The sequence below is a fragment of the Camelina sativa genome, chromosome 11 (genome assembly GCF_000633955.1).
Source record: "Camelina sativa cultivar DH55 chromosome 11, Cs, whole genome shotgun sequence".
In the NCBI taxonomy this organism is placed as follows: Eukaryota; Viridiplantae; Streptophyta; class Magnoliopsida; order Brassicales; family Brassicaceae; genus Camelina; species Camelina sativa.
This window is the reverse complement of record NC_025695.1, coordinates 6364930-6384241: the sequence shown is the minus strand read 5'-3', so window position 1 is coordinate 6384241 and position 19312 is coordinate 6364930. Positions and strand designations below refer to the sequence as shown.

At 37.7% G+C, this 19312-nt stretch overlaps 4 protein-coding genes across 4 annotated transcripts in view; 2 read left to right on the top strand and 2 right to left on the bottom strand.

The window, feature by feature from the left end:
- The window catches only part of LOC104721962, a 7319-nt gene extending 5318 nt beyond the window's left edge, over nt 1–2001 (bottom strand). Inside the window, exon 1 of the mRNA XM_010440038.2 lies at nt 1278–2001. The gene's annotated coding sequence lies outside the window, so the exon portion shown is untranslated. The remainder of the gene's footprint in view (nt 1–1277) is intronic.
- LOC109127233 lies at nt 4240–4373 on the bottom strand (the record flags this gene model as incomplete). Its single annotated transcript, XM_019231770.1, is given in 2 exon segments — nt 4240–4325; nt 4328–4373. Coding segments are annotated over 2 exon segments (132 nt in total), but the record flags the coding sequence as incomplete, so codon positions are not given.
- On the top strand, nt 12288–13328 carry LOC104721959. The gene has a single exon (XM_010440036.2). The coding sequence runs from the start codon at nt 12341–12343 to the stop codon at nt 13079–13081; it is 741 nt and encodes a 246-aa protein (XP_010438338.1). The 5' UTR covers nt 12288–12340; the 3' UTR covers nt 13082–13328.
- LOC104721961 lies at nt 14272–15271 on the top strand. The gene has a single exon (XM_019232235.1). The coding sequence runs from the start codon at nt 14284–14286 to the stop codon at nt 15022–15024; it is 741 nt and encodes a 246-aa protein (XP_019087780.1). The 5' UTR covers nt 14272–14283; the 3' UTR covers nt 15025–15271.

Sequence of the window (19312 nt, the reverse complement as noted above, 5' to 3'; positions counted from 1 at the left end):
TGACAGTCGTGACTTTTTAAGCCAGATAACTTTTTGTTATTAAGATCAACACACGTTGAAATATTGGAAGCATAACCATCAGGAAATTTCACATTTTTCAAAACATTTAGAAAAATGTCTTTTTCATGATTACTCAGAGTAAAACACGCTGCCTGATACTTCTCATTATCATCAGGCCACAAATCAGGACGTATACCAAGCTCCCGAAGATCTTTTCTAGCACTAAGATTATCTTTTGACTTGCTTTTATCATCCAAAACTGTGTTGACTAAATTGTCCAACACATTCTTCTCTATGTGCATGACATCCAAATTGTGTCGTATCATAACATATTTCCAATAAGGCAAGTCAAAAAGTATACTCCGTTTCTTCCATTGTTGACCATCACGTCTTTGGATGTCACTTCGATCTCTCTTTCTCCCAACTTGACTAACTCTCTTGCCAAAAGTAACATTCACGTTTTCAAGTTGATGCAGTACTATAGAACCTGATGGTGTAATTGGTGGAGATCGGGTATCTATTGTTCCATCAAAATCAGCCATATTGTGCCGATAACTATGATCTAAAGGAAGAAAACGACGATGACCCATAAAACAATGCTTTTTCCCATGGCGTAACCGTCGACCGTTGGCATCATAGTTACAACTTGGACATGCTAATGCTGTATATGTGTTCCAACCAGACAAATTTCCAAGTCCAGGAAAGTCACTAACTGTCCACATAATGGCTGCTTGCATGTCAAACATCTGATTTGAGGAAGCGTCTAGAGTCTTGATCCCATCAAACCACAATTCTTTCAACTCTTTGACAAGTGGCTGCAAATAGACATCAATATCATTGCCAGGCATTTGCTTTCCAGGAATAATCATAGACAGGATCATTGATGTTTGATTCATACATATCCACGGGGGAAAGTTATACGGAAATAAGATCACTGGCCAAATGCTATAACTTGTACTCATTGTACCAAATGGATTAAAACCATCAGAAGCCAAGCCAAGTCGAACATTTCTTGGGTCACATGCAAATTCAGGATATTGTAGATCAAATGCTTTCCAAGCCTCTCCATCTCTGGGATGTCTAAGCTTACCATCATTGTTACTATCAGTTGCATGCCATCTCATGTCAGTAGCAGTTTTTGACGACATAAACAAGCGCTGTAGACGTGGTTTCAAAGGGAAATAACGCAAAACCTTTGCAGGTAGTTGTTTCCTTTTCTTTTCTGATCCAGCTTGCTCATTACTTGCAGAATTATTTTTCTTCCATCTAGTAGTTACCTTGTTTGCAGTTGGCTTTCAGATTTTTTTCTCTCCTTCTCCCAGAAAGCTGTAGAAACCTTAGTGAAAATAATATTGTGAACAAATCATGACCAACTAATAAATCCTTCGATCGTGGTATACTCCCGCTTCAGAAGACCCAAAAAAAAATTCATAGCGGGAATATAAAAAGATCGGGGAAAAGATTAATGTTTATCAAAAGATCGTCATTTATATATATGTTTGTTTAAAAAATATATCAAACGAAGCTAAATAACCGCACACAATTGAAAATAACCAATGTAAATGAATAAAATAAAATTAATTTTTAGAGCTAAAATATATTTAAGGAATTGATATAAGTTAAACAGAAAAATGTGATGAATCCATATTCCAAACGTGGCCGCATCTGTGGGGATTATGCGCTCGAAAATACATTACCAACACATGCAATTCATCTGGGCAGCTGTTCGTGACACTACAGCTCTGAAATTTATCCAAAACTAGCAAAAAATACATAGAGCGAATAATTATTGATATAAAATGCTTAAAATTGGAAGCGGCTTTTTACAAAAAAAAAAAAAAAATGGAAGCGGCAAGGTTTTTTAGGAGAAGACGAGTTGCAGACAGGTTAATGAAGGTGGTGACGAGGAGATGACAGTTTTGTCCCTCATTAGAGAAAACAAATTGGAAAATAAAATATATGATGAAATTGGATTTAGGTATCGAACCCAGTCTATCACATTGGATATGAGTATCTCTACCAATTGACACAATTAAACTTTATATAAGACTTTCGTCATCATAGTATATCTCTATTTGTGATGAAATTTCTTATGAATAATTAAATAGATTACATGTCTATGAATAACCAATTTTCGTTAATTAATTGTATATGTCGACGATTATAAAGGACACGAATTCAGATTAAGTGGCATCAAATTATGTATCAGTTTTAAAAATTGAAACTATGTTTACATCGTTTTTCTATTGATATTAAAAAGTTTACCAGATATATCAATTATTTAACTGATGCAAATTTATATATTTGTGTTGATTTGTTTCTAAGTGACGTAAACTAATATGGATTCACGTCAAATTTTATTTAACTGACCCTAAATAGTAAATGATTACGTCAATTTTATGTAACTGACGTCAAATCAGCCGCTACTTACCTCAATTATTTTAAACGTCACTAAACCACATATTTAGCATCACTATTTATTAAGTGATTCAAAATGAAGTCGTTTAATTTGTTGACGTAATATTAGTGATGCTATAAGCCTCGTTTCTTGTAGTGCGTCTACGCCCCTTTTTGACCTTGACAATTCTGTCATCATTTCACTCGATGATGATCTTTCGAGTATCCATGATCTCCCATGTTTCTATCTGCTTCACTGCATTTGCTCTATAGCTCTCATGGTGTTCATTTCGAAGTCTTTTATTTTTTTGTTTATGGTATTGGGGAATACCTACTCTTATAACTCTTTAAACTTTGGGATCTTTGGATCTCCACCTTGTACCTTGATTTGATTTGAATGAATGAAACATATGTTTGTCCAAAAAAAAAAAAAAATGCCAGAAAATATGGTGAAAATATCAATTTAAGTTATGAGGATTTTTTCATTCGCCTTTTTCATGTGTAGTTCTTAATTTATGTAAAAGAACGTAATTATAATAACCTGAATAGAAAAAAAATCACTAAAAAAAAAAGCTCAGAATTTGTGAATCATATTTATTGATAATTATTGTACTTCACTTCATGGGTGAACTGGATCGGAGGATGTTCTCACTTATAACAAGAAGGAAATAAGAAACAAAATGTTATCACTTTGACCATATAATTCGTCACTTAAATAAAGATTCACTTCTCTTTGGTGTGAAGATCTTCTCTTTGGTGATCTTCTCTTTGGTGTGAAGATCATTAAAGAACTTCTTAGGGTTGCTCTCAAAAACATCCCTCGATATGTGTTGATCTCCACAAGATCCAGGTGCAACCATCGTTTTACCCACAACGAAAACGCTACCGGAACCACCGCTTCCGCCGCTCGTACCGAAATTCTTGGCTGCATCAGGTTTGGAGTTCTTCGCGTCCATGGCTTGATTTTTGGTTTGGAAACTAAAGCTTTGGACTTTAGTTATGGTGAAGTAAACTGTTAAGGGGTTGTATTATTTATATCACAATTCACAAGTGTAACATCGCAAACTAATGGTCAAACTGGCATGGAATGTAATTACCGATGTTGTCTTTATTTTCATGTTAAATTGGTGTAGCATTTTCTCGTAAACGTGCGTTCATTTAAAAAACTGTTTTTGACTTTGAATAACAAAGTTAACATTTAATTGAAAAGTTAAAAAAAAAAAAACCAATACAACAAAGTCGGCCCATAGCGAAACCCCAACAAAAATCGTTATCTTGGTCTCCAATAATCGCTTCACGCGCTTATTTTCTTAAGATAACGTATTAACGTTGCAGCAGCTGTTGCACTTTCGACTGCAATTAGTGTCGTGGTTCATGCCTTAACTTGACTTATATTTGAAACCAGTTTATGTGGAACTGAACAAATTATAAAGAAAAGTCGAATTGAAAAACCAAAACATTCAATACCAAACAAAAAAAAAACACATATACTATAGTTTATATGATTGATATATACTTTCTCTTTTGCAGTGGATCATATAATTGAGGAACATAATATAGTGGATAATGGGATTTATCCATAACACCCGATCCAACAACAAATTATTATATTGATCAAATAGATAACATTATTATGTAGAACGATGACAAAATTAAAACACCATTACTTCACAGAAAATACAGAATCTTTCCACCCAATAAAAGCAGACCAACAATAAAAGAGAACAAAAGCAAAGAAAGAACTCAACGTTTAATTTAAAGACTACAATACTTTCAGTTAAGAAAAAAATATATATAGTATCATATAGTACCACAAATCATCATGATATATACATAAATAGCTTAAGGAATTCTCCATATTAATAGCTTAGTTAATGGACACGCACAGGTGGCTATAATTGGCTTAGATGCCTTCACGTCTAAGCTCTAATGTTCATGGCCCATTTCGAAAGCTCCTTTATGAAAATTCCGAAAATGAAACATTATTAAAAAAAAAATAGTAATGATTAATAATATAATAATTAAAGGATTAAAACGTACAAATTAAAACAAATTAATAAAAATCAAAGAGTGGTTTTCTCTTTTTGATAAAAAGAAAACTAGCAAAGACTAGTTTTCAAAACAAGGATTATAGAAAAAATATAGGAAGTCAGAAAATTATTTAGCCTTATGGATGTGATCAGATAAAAAAATAGCAAGTTAGAAATTTATTTATATAGCAAGTTAGATTATGTATGTGGTATATACGCGGTATAGATTATGTATATATGTTATATACGCGGTTTTGACTTTCTATGCAAAAAAAAGCTGACGTGGAGGGCGACCAAAAAAACGATTTAGAGTTTCTAATTTTCTACCCAAGATTAATGTCGCCGGCGGCTTTTCCGGTTCTCGGAGGAGTAGATCTGGTGTTGGGGGATAATGGTACAATGGTAGAGGGGGCCGCTATTGAGGTTGGTGCATCGGTTTCGCAGAAAGCACTTGTTGAGATCAATTCAGACCAGAGCACAGAGTCTAAGCAGCGTGATGTGGAGGTAATCCCACAGGCTAAGCGGTCTTACGCAAACGTTACTCGTAAACACGTTTTTTCAGCAAAAGTTTCACGTCGTGGAGGTTGATGGGCAACAGAGAGTGATTGTCCCGAAGGAGGTTTTATGTGAAGCGAAACCTCTTTGGGAGGATTTTATCATTGGTAAGTTTTTGAGCACAAAGGCTCCACATGTGGGTAAGATACACATGATTGTTAACAAAATTTGGCGACTGGATGATACTTTAACTCTGATTGATGTGTATGAGGTGAATGACACGACTGTAAAGTTTCGAATCAGAAGTGAGAGTATGCGTAGAAGGGTCTTAAACAGGGGCATGTGGAATATAATGGATACTCCAATGGTGGTTTCAAAATGGTCTCCGTTTGAGGAGGAAACTCAGCTTGCTCTGAAGTCGATCCCTTTATGAGTCACATTATCTGATGTGCCTCCTTCTCTGTTTACTAATAAAGGTCTGCAGTTCCTGGCAAGTGTTGTTGGTAAACCGTTTCGGTTGCACCCGAAATCTGATACTTGTACTAGCTTTGAGGTTGCTCAGATTCTGGTGGAGGCAGATTTAACAAAACCTCTACCTAAAGATTTTGTTTTTATGGGAGAGGAAGGGGGGGAACTTGATGTTGTTATCAAATATGCTTACCTTTGGCTACCTCCGAAGTGTGTTGGCTGTGGCAAGTGGGGCCATTTAAAGGATACTTGTTTAGCGAAACCTCTGCAAGAGCTTGATCCCTCTACCTCTGCTATTGCTCATGAATCAGAACATATGACATCACCAACGCCCCAAGCTGGTGTCTCTTCTGATAACGGGGATAAGCAGACGACTCCTACTAAAGTGCACATCCTGGAATCTAACAATGCTAACGAGGAGCAAATGCGAGAGCCTGCTAAAGAGGCGGACTGGCAAACTCCAAAATCAGTTAGGAATCCTGGGAAAAACCAGGTAGCAGAGTGACAAATGAGAGCATTTCTATTCTGTCCAATGCCTTCTCTACACTTAGTGAAAAAGGGGAAGTTCCAGAGGATGCCTCGGAGACTGACACTGATTCTACTCAGGGTGACGCGGTCTCTACTTCGGATGAGGTTGTGGGTGATATGCACTCGCAACAAGAGAAACTTTTGGGGACGTCTCTCATTCCACCGTTACGTCCATCGCTGCCTCGTGGCTCCAAAACAGCACACAAAGTGCTTTCAAATCCTTCTACTCAACAACCTAGTGTCACATCTAGGGATCAGAGTAAAAGGACCTCTTCGAAGCGATCTTAATGTCTGGGTTCTTTTGGAATGTTCGCGGTTTAAATAGAACTTCTAAACATTCCATTATCAAGAAATGGGTTGATGATCAAAATTTTCAGTTTGGCTGTCTTATCGAAACTAGAGTGAAGGAGCGTAAGGCTCAGTGGTTGGGTGTGAAGTTGTTTAGAGATTGGTCACTACTAACGAACTATGAGCATAGTACTCGAGGGCGTTTGTGGGTGGTGTGGCGTCATAATGTTAGGCTTACTCCCGTGTTCAAGAGTAGCCAACTTATCACGTGTCTGATCAAATTAGAAGGGGCAGAGGAGTTCTTTTGTTCTTTTGTCTATGGCTCTAATTTGATGGAAGAAAGGAAGGTCTTGTGGGAGGATTTACGTAACCACAAGGACTCTCCGATGATGAGAGATAAGCCTTGGCTTATCTTTGGAGATTTTAATGAAACTTTGGCTGTTGAGGAACATTCTCATGGTGATGATAGTCCAGGTGTTACAGAGGGCATGAGGGATTTTCAGTTGGTGGTGAACTATTTCTCTCTCGCCGATTTGGCCTCTCATGGTCCAATATTTACTTGGTGTAACAAAAGGGAGAATGATCTCATCTCCAAAAATTTGGATCGTGTTCTGATGAATGAGGATTGGATCGCTTCATATCCGATGGCCTATAATGTTTTTGATGCTGGTGGATGTTCATATCATTCTCGCTGCAGGATAAACATTATTCCACAAGTTGCATCTAGACGAAGTCGTAAGCCGTTTAAGTTCGTTAATGCAATGGCTGAGGTGAGTGAGTTTAAACCTGTGGTGGATGATTTTTGGGGTGGCACTGAAGCTATTCACATGTCTACATCCTCTCTGTTTCGGTTTACTAAAAAACTCAAGGCCCTTAAGTCGAAACTTCGATGTCTGGCTCGTGACAAGATAAACCACTTGGTGTGTAGAAAAAAAGAGGCATATATTACACTTTCTACGAAACAGGAATCAATATTATCAAATCCTTCTGCAGATGCACTGCTCGCAGAAAAAGTGGCATATGACCGTTGGTGTTTCCTTGCTGGTTTAAAAGTGGGTGACCATAATAACAAGTCTTTCCATCGTGCAGTTCAGACGAGAGTGGCACAAAATATGATTCGGGAGATTCAGACACCTGATGGTAGTGTCGTTTCTGATATAGAAGAGATTTAGAAGGAAGCAGAACGCCATTTTAGAGATTTTCTTCAGTTCATTCCGCCAGAGTTTGAAGGAGCTACGGTGGAGGAACTGCAGGATCTCATGCCGTTTAGATGTTCAGTGGAGGAGCAAAACAATCTTACTAGACCGGTCTTAGTGGATGAGATCAAAATGGTTCTGTTTTCTATGCCATCGGATAAGTCACCGGGTCCGGATGGATTTACTGCAGAATTTATAAAGCAGCTTGGGATATAATTGGTGAGGAGTTTGTAATTGCAGTCCAATCCTTTTTTGTCAAAGGTTTTTTACCTAAAGGTGCAAATGCTACTATCCTTGCTCTAAATCCTAAGAAGATGGAGGCAAAGGAAATGAAAGACTATAGGCCAATATCATGTTGTAACGTGATTTACAAAGTGATCTCTAAAATATTAGCAAACCGCCTCAAGGTACTCCTCCCTAAGTGTATTGCTTATAATCAGTCGGCTTCTGTTAAGGAACGCCTCCTGATCGAGAATGTTCTCCTTGCCACTGAATTAGTCAAGGACTACCACAAAGATACAATATCCAGTAGGTGTGCCATCAAAATCTATATCTCGAAGGCATTTGATTCGGTTCAATGCCCTTTTCTTAAGAATGTGCTCTCTGCTTTGAATCTCCCATCTGAATTTGTGCTTCATTCTCTGTTCAAGTCAATGGGGAACTAGCGGGTTATTTCCAAAATGCTCGAGGGTTACGATAGGGATGCTCTCTCTCTCCCTACTTGTTTGTTATTGTTATGGATGTTCTCTCCAAGATGTTGGATAGAGCAGCGGGAACACAGTTTGGTTACCATCCACAATGTCAGCAGCTTGGTGTCACTCATTTAAGTTTTGCGGATGACCTTATGGTCCTCTCTGATGGTAATGTGCGATTTATACAGGGAATTGTAGAAGTGTTTGACTGTTTTGCTAAGCGATCTGGCCTGAAAATAAGCATGGAGAAATCCACAATCTACTTAGGTGGTCTTTCGGAGTTAGATTGTCAAGAGATTCAAAGAAGTTTCGGTTTTGCGGTAGGTCAGTTACCGGTTCGGTACTTAGGCTTGCCTTTGGTTACCAAACGTCTCACTTCATCCGACTACTGACCACTACTTGAACATTTAAAGAAGAAAACTGGCTCCTGGACAGCCCGTTTTCTCTCGTTTGCAGGCCGTCTAAATCTGATTCACTCGGTGCTTTGGAGTTTATGTAACTTTTGGCTCTCAGCATTTAGGCTCCCTCGACATTGTATAACTGAGATAGATCAATTATGTTCTGCTTTTCTTTGGTCAGGCCCAGATTTAAACCCTCACAAAGCTAAGGTCGCATGGGGAACTATCTGCACACCTACAAAAGAAGGTGGACTGGGATTACGGTCATTAAAGGAGATGAATGTTGTTTGTTGCTTAAAGTTGATCTAGCGTATCGTTTCTTCAGGGGAGTCTCTGTGGGTCAAATGGGTGGACACATATCTTCTCAAACAGGAAAACTTTTGGTGTGTGAAAGCTACATCCGCTGGTTCTTGGATGTGGAGGAAACTACTGAAGTTCAGGCCAGTTGCAGCACCTTTATGTCGAAACGAAGTAAATAATGGGCTCCGCACTTCCTTCTGGTTTGATAACTGGTCGAGTCTTGGTCGGTTGGTTGATGTGGTAGGGAAGAGAGGAAGCATTGACATGGGGATAAGTACACACATGACTGTCGATGATGCGTGGGGTAGACGGCACCGATGGAGATACCGCCTGCAACAACTTACTCAAATTGAAAAAGAACTCTCAATGCAGTGGGATCTCTCCAACTCTCGTACTGATGTTGTTCTTTGGAAAGGTAAAAATGATAAATTTCACCCAAGTTTTTCAACAAAGGAAACATGGCATCAGATTCGATCCGCTTCTGACGGGGTTCCATGGTATCGTTCTGGTTGGTTCACTCACGCCACGCCAAAACACTCATTCTGCACTTGGTTGGCTGTCTTTAACAGGCTTTCCATTGGGGATCGCACTGCACAATGGTCCACAGCTCATAGTGGCGATTGTGTTCAATAATTCCCTTGAATCTCGTGATCATTTATTCTTCTCATGTACGTTTTGCTTGGAGACATGGACAAACGTGGCAAAGAATGTCTACAAGTCGCGTTTCTCCACCAGCTGGAACTCGACAATTGTCTCCGCTTGTAGCAACTGGAGGGATCAGACATCTGGTTATCTTGCTTGCTTTGTTCTGCAGTTAACGGTCTACACGATTTGGCAAGAACGCAACGGTCGGAAGCATGGGAAAACACCGAAACCTGCATCATACCTCATTCACCATATCGACAAACAGATGAGAACACAACTTTTGGCTATTGGCCTCCTGGGGGATCAACGATATGCAAATGGTTTACTCTCATGGCTTAGCACTAGATATTGATTTGACTGTCTTTTGAACTCTGTTTTAAGTTTTTAAATAAACTGCTGCCTAGTTGTACCAAAATATTTTTGTTTTTGAATATAATTTAACATTAAATTCAAAAAAAATAGATTGTGTATATGGTTAGAAAAATGGTTTTGTGAATGAAATGGAATTGGAGCGTCGTTTTCGCCAATAATTAGTTTATAGTTAAAAACTGCATTACCCTTCCACGTAATATTCGTCCCTCCCGACGGACACGGGATGTCGTTTTCGATTCAGTTTTGTGGCTACTGGCTACTATGGCAGTACGTAGTACTATTACCTAAAGCAAAATTCATGGCCGGATCTAGAAAAAAGTTTCACAGTAAGATAGAAAGCAAAACGCCTAAATTATTGGTCGAACACCTAGGTATTTCGTATTGAATATGATTAGATGACATTTCATGGTGACTTTTTACAAATGGAATATAGCATGTCATGAGACTATTCATTATATCGTGTGTGATCGAATTTTTTTAACTGTTATAGAACTTATGGCTAAGGTTGTACCATTTTTATCTTGACTAATCAATCAAGGACATTAGATATATCATAATCTAAAAGGGGACAAATGAAAAGTGGTACAAATCTTTGACGGCCTTATTCAATTTTATTTGCACCATAATTTTTAGGTGTTGCTCTCTCCGAACGAAGAGTAAAAATATCTCTTCAGTTCGGTTTCGACAGTCTTGGTTCATAAATGGTTTTAGGTGTTGTTCAATTGTTGATTTCTTTTTTTTTTTGAAGGATTGTTTTCTACCATGTGAAGATGCACTAGGTGATGAGTTTGAAGTTTGAACTCTGCGGTAGAAGTTATATTCATTCGCAAAGCTGACCCAAACTTCTATATGAAAAAAGATATGGACCAACAAACGTTAGTAGATTTATTAAGGAAGAAGAAAAAACGTTAGTAGATTTATCAAAAACTTTGAAAATAGACTAAAAGGCCTTTTGGTTAGAGCTTGTGGTTATTAGTGTAGATTCCATTTGAAGGTATAAGATATTATTTAAAATTATTCATTTCTGAGGGGGTCCATTTGTGAAGTAACACGTATAAAATTTTCTAAACGACAACAAAGTAAATGTTAATCGCCACGTACGAAGATGACATTTCCTTTAATTTGTTGGATCGCCTTAGTGGCTACGGCAACGGTCTAAATTTGCTATCAACTTTTAAGACATGACTCAACTAATATATCCAATTAGTTTATAGAAAGCTTTGAAGAACATATACACACTTAGGGACAATCTAATCATAGTTAATGTTGTATTTGATTTGATTTGGACGTGATGTTATAATCGCAATATCTTTAGAGTATCTTAGTGAAATCAGGTTATCTTTTAGTTTTTCTTAATAGTTAATATATATATTTCAAAATGTTTGCTTTTCTGTTACCAAAAAAAATTATATATCTATACATTAATAATTTCAAAATGATAAACGTATATATGAAGAAAAACATTAACTTTTTTTTTCTGTTTGTTAACTTCAGGTGACATGTTTAGCATTTTATATCATATATATATAAGCAAGTGCTAATCTATATTAGCAAGTGCAAATCCTATATATATAAGCAAGTGCAAATCCTATATCATATATATATAAGCAAGTGCAAATCCTAAGTTCAAACACAGCATGCAAATACATATATAAATAATATAAGCAAGTGCAAATCTATAACGAATCTATATTCGTTGGTTCCGGCCATGTTATAACTTTTATTAGTGGTAACAAAGCTGAACAAATTTCCATTTCGACATATGATATCGACTTGCATGTCTAGAACTGCAATACATAATTCAAAAATCTAACTCGTACGAACGCGTAATATTTCTAGTTCTTGAACTATACGTGGGTTTCTATTTATTGACTAAATATTTGTATTTGTTAACATTAGTCTTTGTTCAAAAAAAAAATGTTAACATTAGTCTATTTTAGTGGTAAGGAAACAAAAAATTTGAGCAAACGATATTTTTCTTTAATTTTGAACCAAAAAAGTTGTTAAATAATATGATTTTGTTGTAAGCACATTAAACTCACTAACCGGCTCGCAATCTCGTAAATCAGCCTGCCAAATTCGGTACTCATGAGGCAAGCTCACGAATGAAATTTGGTTTACTTAATTCTTACTCTATGATTATTAATTATCATTATTATCTATCAGCCACTTTTGAAACATCCTAACCACCATAGCTACAATACGGTTGCTTACTCTAGAGTTAAAGCTCCTTTTGTTCTAAATTTCGTTTCCATCATCTAACGGTTAGATATGTATATATGTGTTACGATTTGTGGATAGCTTAGTTCTAATATAAAAAATGGAAAAAAAGGAAGAAATAAAGCAATTAAATCATACAAAGAGGACTTCTTCTTCTCTTCTTCTTTTTTTGCCATACGTACAAAGAAGTCTTCTTTGTTGGCGACTACTCCAACCTCTTAATAAGAAAGAAATATCTTTTCCCCTAAAGTTGTGGTTTTAGGTTAGTTCTCTTTAGAAATTTTTTATTTATTTAAAATATCCTTTTACATATGTATTATTTTCCTTATCCTTTAAATACCCTCTACTCACTCCCTCCAATGACAATCCAATCTTACAAGAGTGAGACGACAAGCAAAAGAAGAAGAACAAAAAAAAAACATATTCTCTCCAAAAAAAATATAGTAAAAATGGAAGTTTCTGCACCGAAAAGAGGCTTATACATGGAAATGGAACAGAACGCTCAAGTCGCAGCCAAAAGGCTTTGGAAAATCGTCCGCATCGTCTTCTGCGTTTTAAAAACCGGTACAGTCAAAAGCAAGCTCATGCTTGACTTAAACCTAATGCTTAAGAGAGGCAACAAAGCCATCACTAACCTCCGCCGCCGATCTAGCTCCACCGGCGGTGCTGACGTAAACTCCTCCACACGCGTCCGTGACTACGACCCTTTAGCCTTTATGTGCAAACGCAAACGCCGCGTCCACGGCGGTTATGACAACGAAGACGATGCAGTGGAGGCAGCGGTCAAGAAGGTTTTTGAGCTGTTGGGAGATAATGATACGAAGACGGGAGCGGCGGCAGCGCTAAGAGAGTCACCGTTGATGATGTCTCCGGCGGTGAGACAGCTTAGGGTGACGGATTCGCCGTTCCCGTTGGAAGACGGCGGTGATCACGATCATGTGGTGGATAAAGCCGCCGAAGAGTTTATAAAGAAGTTTTATAAGAACCTTAAGCTGCAAAAGAAGATGGCTAACACGTTGGAGTCTCCGTACCACGACGGATGGGTTAGATGATCCGAGCCGAGCGTTTAGAGGCCAACGCACTTTGTGGGGGTTGAATTGCAAAAGAAAACATATGCCAAAATTTGAGAATACATGTATAAATATTGGGGTTGGGACGGTGTCGGTGATTTTACAAGTTTTTCTTAGATATATTTTCATTTGAATGTTGAATACTTTAAAACACGTTGATGTAAACATGGCTGCTATGTATATATTTTCCTATCATAATGAGAAGAATTTATATAGGTGAATTTGCTAATCCATAGGTAACATCACAATTAACTTGGGAAATTTCCCAAAATATAATTATATAAATAAGATTAATAAATTGTTAACTTGGTATGTTAGCGGATCAGCAAACACTCAAATTTTTACAAGTTAAGAGAAACAAAAAGTAGAGAAAATAATAGTAAGATACAATGTCGCCCTCAAGGTTGTTCACCGACGAACCATAACCGTTTCGTGCAATTTAATTCCGGTCATATATATATATATATATATGTGCAAAATTTGCAGGCGGCAACAACGTCTTTCTCAAGAATTTACTCAAGACGTTGTTATTTGGAATGCAGTCTTAAATTATTTTGGCGAATCATAAATATGGATTATGACCCTATGAGGTTAATATGTACGTATTCCTAACCAAGTCACTTTCAACGATATCCTCCTCCTAAAATAATAAGAGCGTCTTGATTAATCACAATCAGTATCAAATGTTGCCGTCCCAATATCTTTGGAGTTTACATAAAAAGTACGCACGACACGAAGATTTAGACAATAGAAAACAATTATCATCGTTCCATATTCAAAAACACAACCAAAATAGATAATTGATCGATCGGAACATATATGAATAGTTTATTCCCGTAACGTACGACCAAGACGTATATGTATTCTTTCGTTAAATCATTCGACAAGTCAAGTCATGCTCGTTGTTAACAGAAACACCAAAACTTTTTTGGCTTCACCTTCGCAACAACGGACTTTACCTTCGCAACCACATGAGTCCTCGCAGCCAATGACGGAGGTTCGACTATTTCTATACTTCTCCTTGTAAGCTCCTCCACCGAATCACCAACGGCCACTTCTGAGTGAGCTGATTCTTGGGATTGTTCCACTGCTTTAAATTGGATAATACATATAAATTTACAACAATAAGCATTGTACTATAGAAAAGTTGCTGAACGCATATAGANTAAAATATCCTTTTACATATGTATTATTTTCCTTATCCTTTAAATACCCTCTACTCACTCCCTCCAATGACAATCCAATCTTACAAGAGTGAGACGACAAGCAAAAGAAGAAGAACAAAAAAAAAACATATTCTCTCCAAAAAAAATATAGTAAAAATGGAAGTTTCTGCACCGAAAAGAGGCTTATACATGGAAATGGAACAGAACGCTCAAGTCGCAGCCAAAAGGCTTTGGAAAATCGTCCGCATCGTCTTCTGCGTTTTAAAAACCGGTACAGTCAAAAGCAAGCTCATGCTTGACTTAAACCTAATGCTTAAGAGAGGCAACAAAGCCATCACTAACCTCCGCCGCCGATCTAGCTCCACCGGCGGTGCTGACGTAAACTCCTCCACACGCGTCCGTGACTACGACCCTTTAGCCTTTATGTGCAAACGCAAACGCCGCGTCCACGGCGGTTATGACAACGAAGACGATGCAGTGGAGGCAGCGGTCAAGAAGGTTTTTGAGCTGTTGGGAGATAATGATACGAAGACGGGAGCGGCGGCAGCGCTAAGAGAGTCACCGTTGATGATGTCTCCGGCGGTGAGACAGCTTAGGGTGACGGATTCGCCGTTCCCGTTGGAAGACGGCGGTGATCACGATCATGTGGTGGATAAAGCCGCCGAAGAGTTTATAAAGAAGTTTTATAAGAACCTTAAGCTGCAAAAGAAGATGGCTAACACGTTGGAGTCTCCGTACCACGACGGATGGGTTAGATGATCCGAGCCGAGCGTTTAGAGGCCAACGCACTTTGTGGGGGTTGAATTGCAAAAGAAAACATATGCCAAAATTTGAGAATACATGTATAAATATTGGGGTTGGGACGGTGTCGGTGATTTTACAAGTTTTTCTTAGATATATTTTCATTTGAATGTTGAATACTTTAAAACACGTTGATGTAAACATGGCTGCTATGTATATATTTTCCTATCATAATGAGAAGAATTTATATAGGTGAATTTGCTAATCCATAGGTAACATCACAATTAACTTGGGAAATTTCCCAAAATATAATTATATAAATAAGATTAATAAATTGTTAACTTGGTATGTTAGCGGATCAGCAAACACTCAAATTTTTACAAGTTAAGAGAAACAAAAAGTAGAGAAAATAATAGTAAGATACAATGTCGCCCTCAAGGTTGTTCACCGACGAACCATAACCGTTTCGTGCAATTTAATTCCGGTCATATATATATATATATATATGTGCAAAATTTGCAGGCGGCAACAACGTCTTTCTCAAGAATTTACTCAAGACGTTGTTATTTGGAATGCAGTCTTAAATTATTTTGGCGAATCATAAATATGGATTATGACCCTATGAGGTTAATATGTACGTATTCCTAACCAAGTCACTTTCAACGATATCCTCCTCCTAAAATAATAAGAGCGTCTTGATTAATCACAATCAGTATCAAATGTTGCCGTCCCAATATCTTTGGAGTTTACATAAAAAGTACGCACGACACGAAGATTTAGACAATAGAAAACAATTATCATCGTTCCATATTCAAAAACACAACCAAAATAGATAATTGATCGATCGGAACATATATGAATAGTTTATTCCCGTAACGTACGACCAAGACGTATATGTATTCTTTCGTTAAATCATTCGACAAGTCAAGTCATGCTCGTTGTTAACAGAAACACCAAAACTTTTTTGGCTTCACCTTCGCAACAACGGACTTTACCTTCGCAACCACATGAGTCCTCGCAGCCAATGACGGAGGTTCGACTATTTCTATACTTCTCCTTGTAAGCTCCTCCACCGAATCACCAACGGCCACTTCTGAGTGAGCTGATTCTTGGGATTGTTCCACTGCTTTAAATTGGATAATACATATAAATTTACAACAATAAGCATTGTACTATAGAAAAGTTGCTGAACGCATATAGATCATATGACTAATATGATATACACAGAAATATTCTTACAATGTTGAGGTTGTGCTTTAGGACAATTTCCGAAAACCCACAAATATCTCAAGATGATATATACAGAGAGAACAACAACAGTGATCCTGATCCATATACCCCATTCCAAAACCAGATACTGGATCAAATCCCAAACCCAATCGATATCTTCTTTTCTCTTTTTTTTTTTTCAATTTCTGTTGAACATACAACTTTTTAATTTTAAGTTTTTAACAAAACATAAAGGTTAAAAGTTAAAACGTTTACTATTATTATTAGCTCATGCATGGCTTGTTAAATGCCATTGATTGTCTAATTGTCTTCGGCAATATAATTGCACGCTTTAGCCTAATAAACCAAGTTTAAACGAACCAAATCACTATAAAAGGACGTCATTTATAACAGAAGAATTTGACGAAAACGTCCTCACTCCTCAGAAGAGTCCGAAATTATGGTCTGTTGCCACCACAGAAACAATGCCACTGCCACCACTCGCAGACTCACCACACTCAGTAGCTGCTCCATCCCTCGTCTCCTCCTTCTTCCTCCGTCGCTCAATGGCTTCCTCAGCAATCCCCTCCGATCCAATCACCCCATCAAACACCAAAATCGGATGGATCAGAACCGGAGTCATGTGCGAACACTTGATCAAAGCAGGATACACCGTCACAGTCTTCAACCGAACCATCTCCAAAGCTCAAGCTCTCCTCAACATGGGTGCTAAACTCTTAATTTTCTTAATTTCTTCTTTTGATTTTGCTCCTGCTAACATTGACAATATTTGTGGGCTAAAAACAAGGTTGTTTCTGGTGTTTGGTTAAGTATTTTGGGTATGTGTTTGTGGATGTGAAATATCAAATATGGGAGAAAATAATATTTTTCATTAATGACAAAAAAATAATAATTCTAGGTTTTAATTTTAGGGGCAAATTTTATTAAGGGTAATTAGGAGAATTTGATTTTCAGAAAATTAAGATAAGTTCTTTCGACTTCTCTTTTAATATATTAAATTCTTTTTCAATTTATTGGAAATCAATTATCTTCACTTTGATCTCACAATTTTGTAGAAAAAAAAACATAAGACACATATTCTTATTTTAGACAAGTTATTTATTATGGCCCAACACATATATTAATACAAAATATACATGAAAAAGAAGGAGTTCGCCCTAAAAATTCTCTCCCAGGCACATCTCCCAAGGAGCCGCAAGCCTTTGACGAAATGAGCTCTTCCCACCGGCGTTGCTCTTCCGGCGACCCTTAGTCCTGAATAGTGGTTGGTTACTAGGCGAGATCTCTCAGGACTCCTTCTTCCGGTGACGTTTCTATTCCGGCGAGCTTTTCCCTGAGATGACCTTCTCCCCTTTGTTGGTTTCGACCTCCTCTCTTACTCTTCCGATGTGTTTGGTTCCTTTCCTCAGTCTGAGGCCTCCTGCAGCCCCGCCACCGGAGCCTCCGTCTCCGCCAACCCCACTAGAACCACCGGACCCACCAGACCCTCCTTCTCACGTTTGCTTGCTCTCCGACAAATCTCTCTCTCAGACGTCGTCGCTAGCCTCCTTTTCGTCTAAACCTTTCCCCTGTTTGCTCCGGTGACTCTCCACACCGTCGCTCTTCCTCTCGTCATCGCCGCTTCTCCTCTCTTCACCGCTACTTCCTCAGATTGTTGTTCTGAAATCTTTGGTAGTGCTTGTGTCGTATCCTCATCTCCCATCCTTTGTGTCAACGGCCAGTGCCTCTCTTGGCGTTGCCTTACGATGGCTTACTGCCGTGTGCAGTTCATGTTGTCAGTTCCGAAGCAAACCTTGATGCTCGTCTCATCAAGGTTTGCTTCTGACTTCTTGCTCTTATGCCTTCCATTTACTAAACTTAGTTGGCTTTCTAAATCTGAGATAGAGAAAGACTTAACTAGTTGTGTTGAATGGGATGGTGAGCCCTGTGACCCTTGTTGGAAAGTAGTCATTGAGTTTGGTTTGTTCTTGGACTGCAATTTGACTCTCTTGGATCACCTCAATGGTGACTCCGTTTTACCTTGTATTGAGGTCTCTATTAGATTTGTTCTGTTACTAAGGGCTTTGTCCCGACCTTTAGCATCGACATCTTTGTTTATGTCGATGTAATTTGGGAAGATCAGTCTCCGCTTAGAGCTATGCCTTCCTCATCTTGGCACCAACAGCCTCTTTCTCTTCCCGAATGTCCCTCTTGTGAGCGGTTTGGATGATCAAGCTTCACCGGTTTTGCAAGGATCTTCCTCTCGTTGTTAGCTTCCTCTGCCTTAGTTGTGGAGCTTGTAACCCTTTGGGTTGCACTGGATACAGTCTCTCATGGAGTCGTTGGGATTGTTATGTTTCGATCTCACGTATCTTCCTTTGTAAAACTGTATCTTGCATTTATCTCTGGTTTCTTTTCTTTTGGAGTTTTTGTAAGCACCTCTTGCCTTGTTTCCTTGTATTTCCCTTCTATTTGGGTTGTAATTCCTCCTCTTCTGAGTGAGTTTGAAACTTAATTTCAATGAAAATTATTAGTTTGACCAAAAAAAAAAATAAGTTATTTATTTTACTATTAAAATCAGTCAAATGTTACCATATGAACACTTAGATTTTGCTCAAATTTTGGCAAAATTAGTAATTACTAATTACCATATCTTTTTAAATATATTACTGAAAATATGTGTTACCATGATCATGTGTATGTGTATATATATCCTTAATCATCTAAGAGAAGCTTATTATAAAAATTTAAGAATGGGAAAATATATGTGTTTTTATCTTTTTGTCCTCTTTTCTTTTGATTCTATAAATTCACACTTGTTTCCTTCTAGCTACGGGAGAACATTTGATCTCCAAATTGTAAATCAGCTTGAGTTTCACAAGAAACTAAAAGTGCAGTGTCTCGGTAACAATGTTGTTTTCCCAACAACCTATCTTAACATAGGCGAGAGTTTTCGATTTAAAGTTAAACTTTATCCAATTGTTTTGTATCAGTGTAACTTATGGCAGGTAAAATTAAATTATCCATTACATATTTTAATTAGGAATATGTTTTTTGTATTGAAACATGTAAAGATTTTATAGAATAAATCCCTGCT

Bases quoted from the DNA above. Each gene is read 5' to 3' on its own strand.
- LOC104721961 (XM_019232235.1), top strand. From the start codon at position 14,284: ATGTATTATTTTCCTTATCCTTTAAATACCCTCTACTCACTCCCTCCA.
- LOC104721959 (XM_010440036.2), top strand. From the start codon at position 12,341: ATGTATTATTTTCCTTATCCTTTAAATACCCTCTACTCACTCCCTCCA.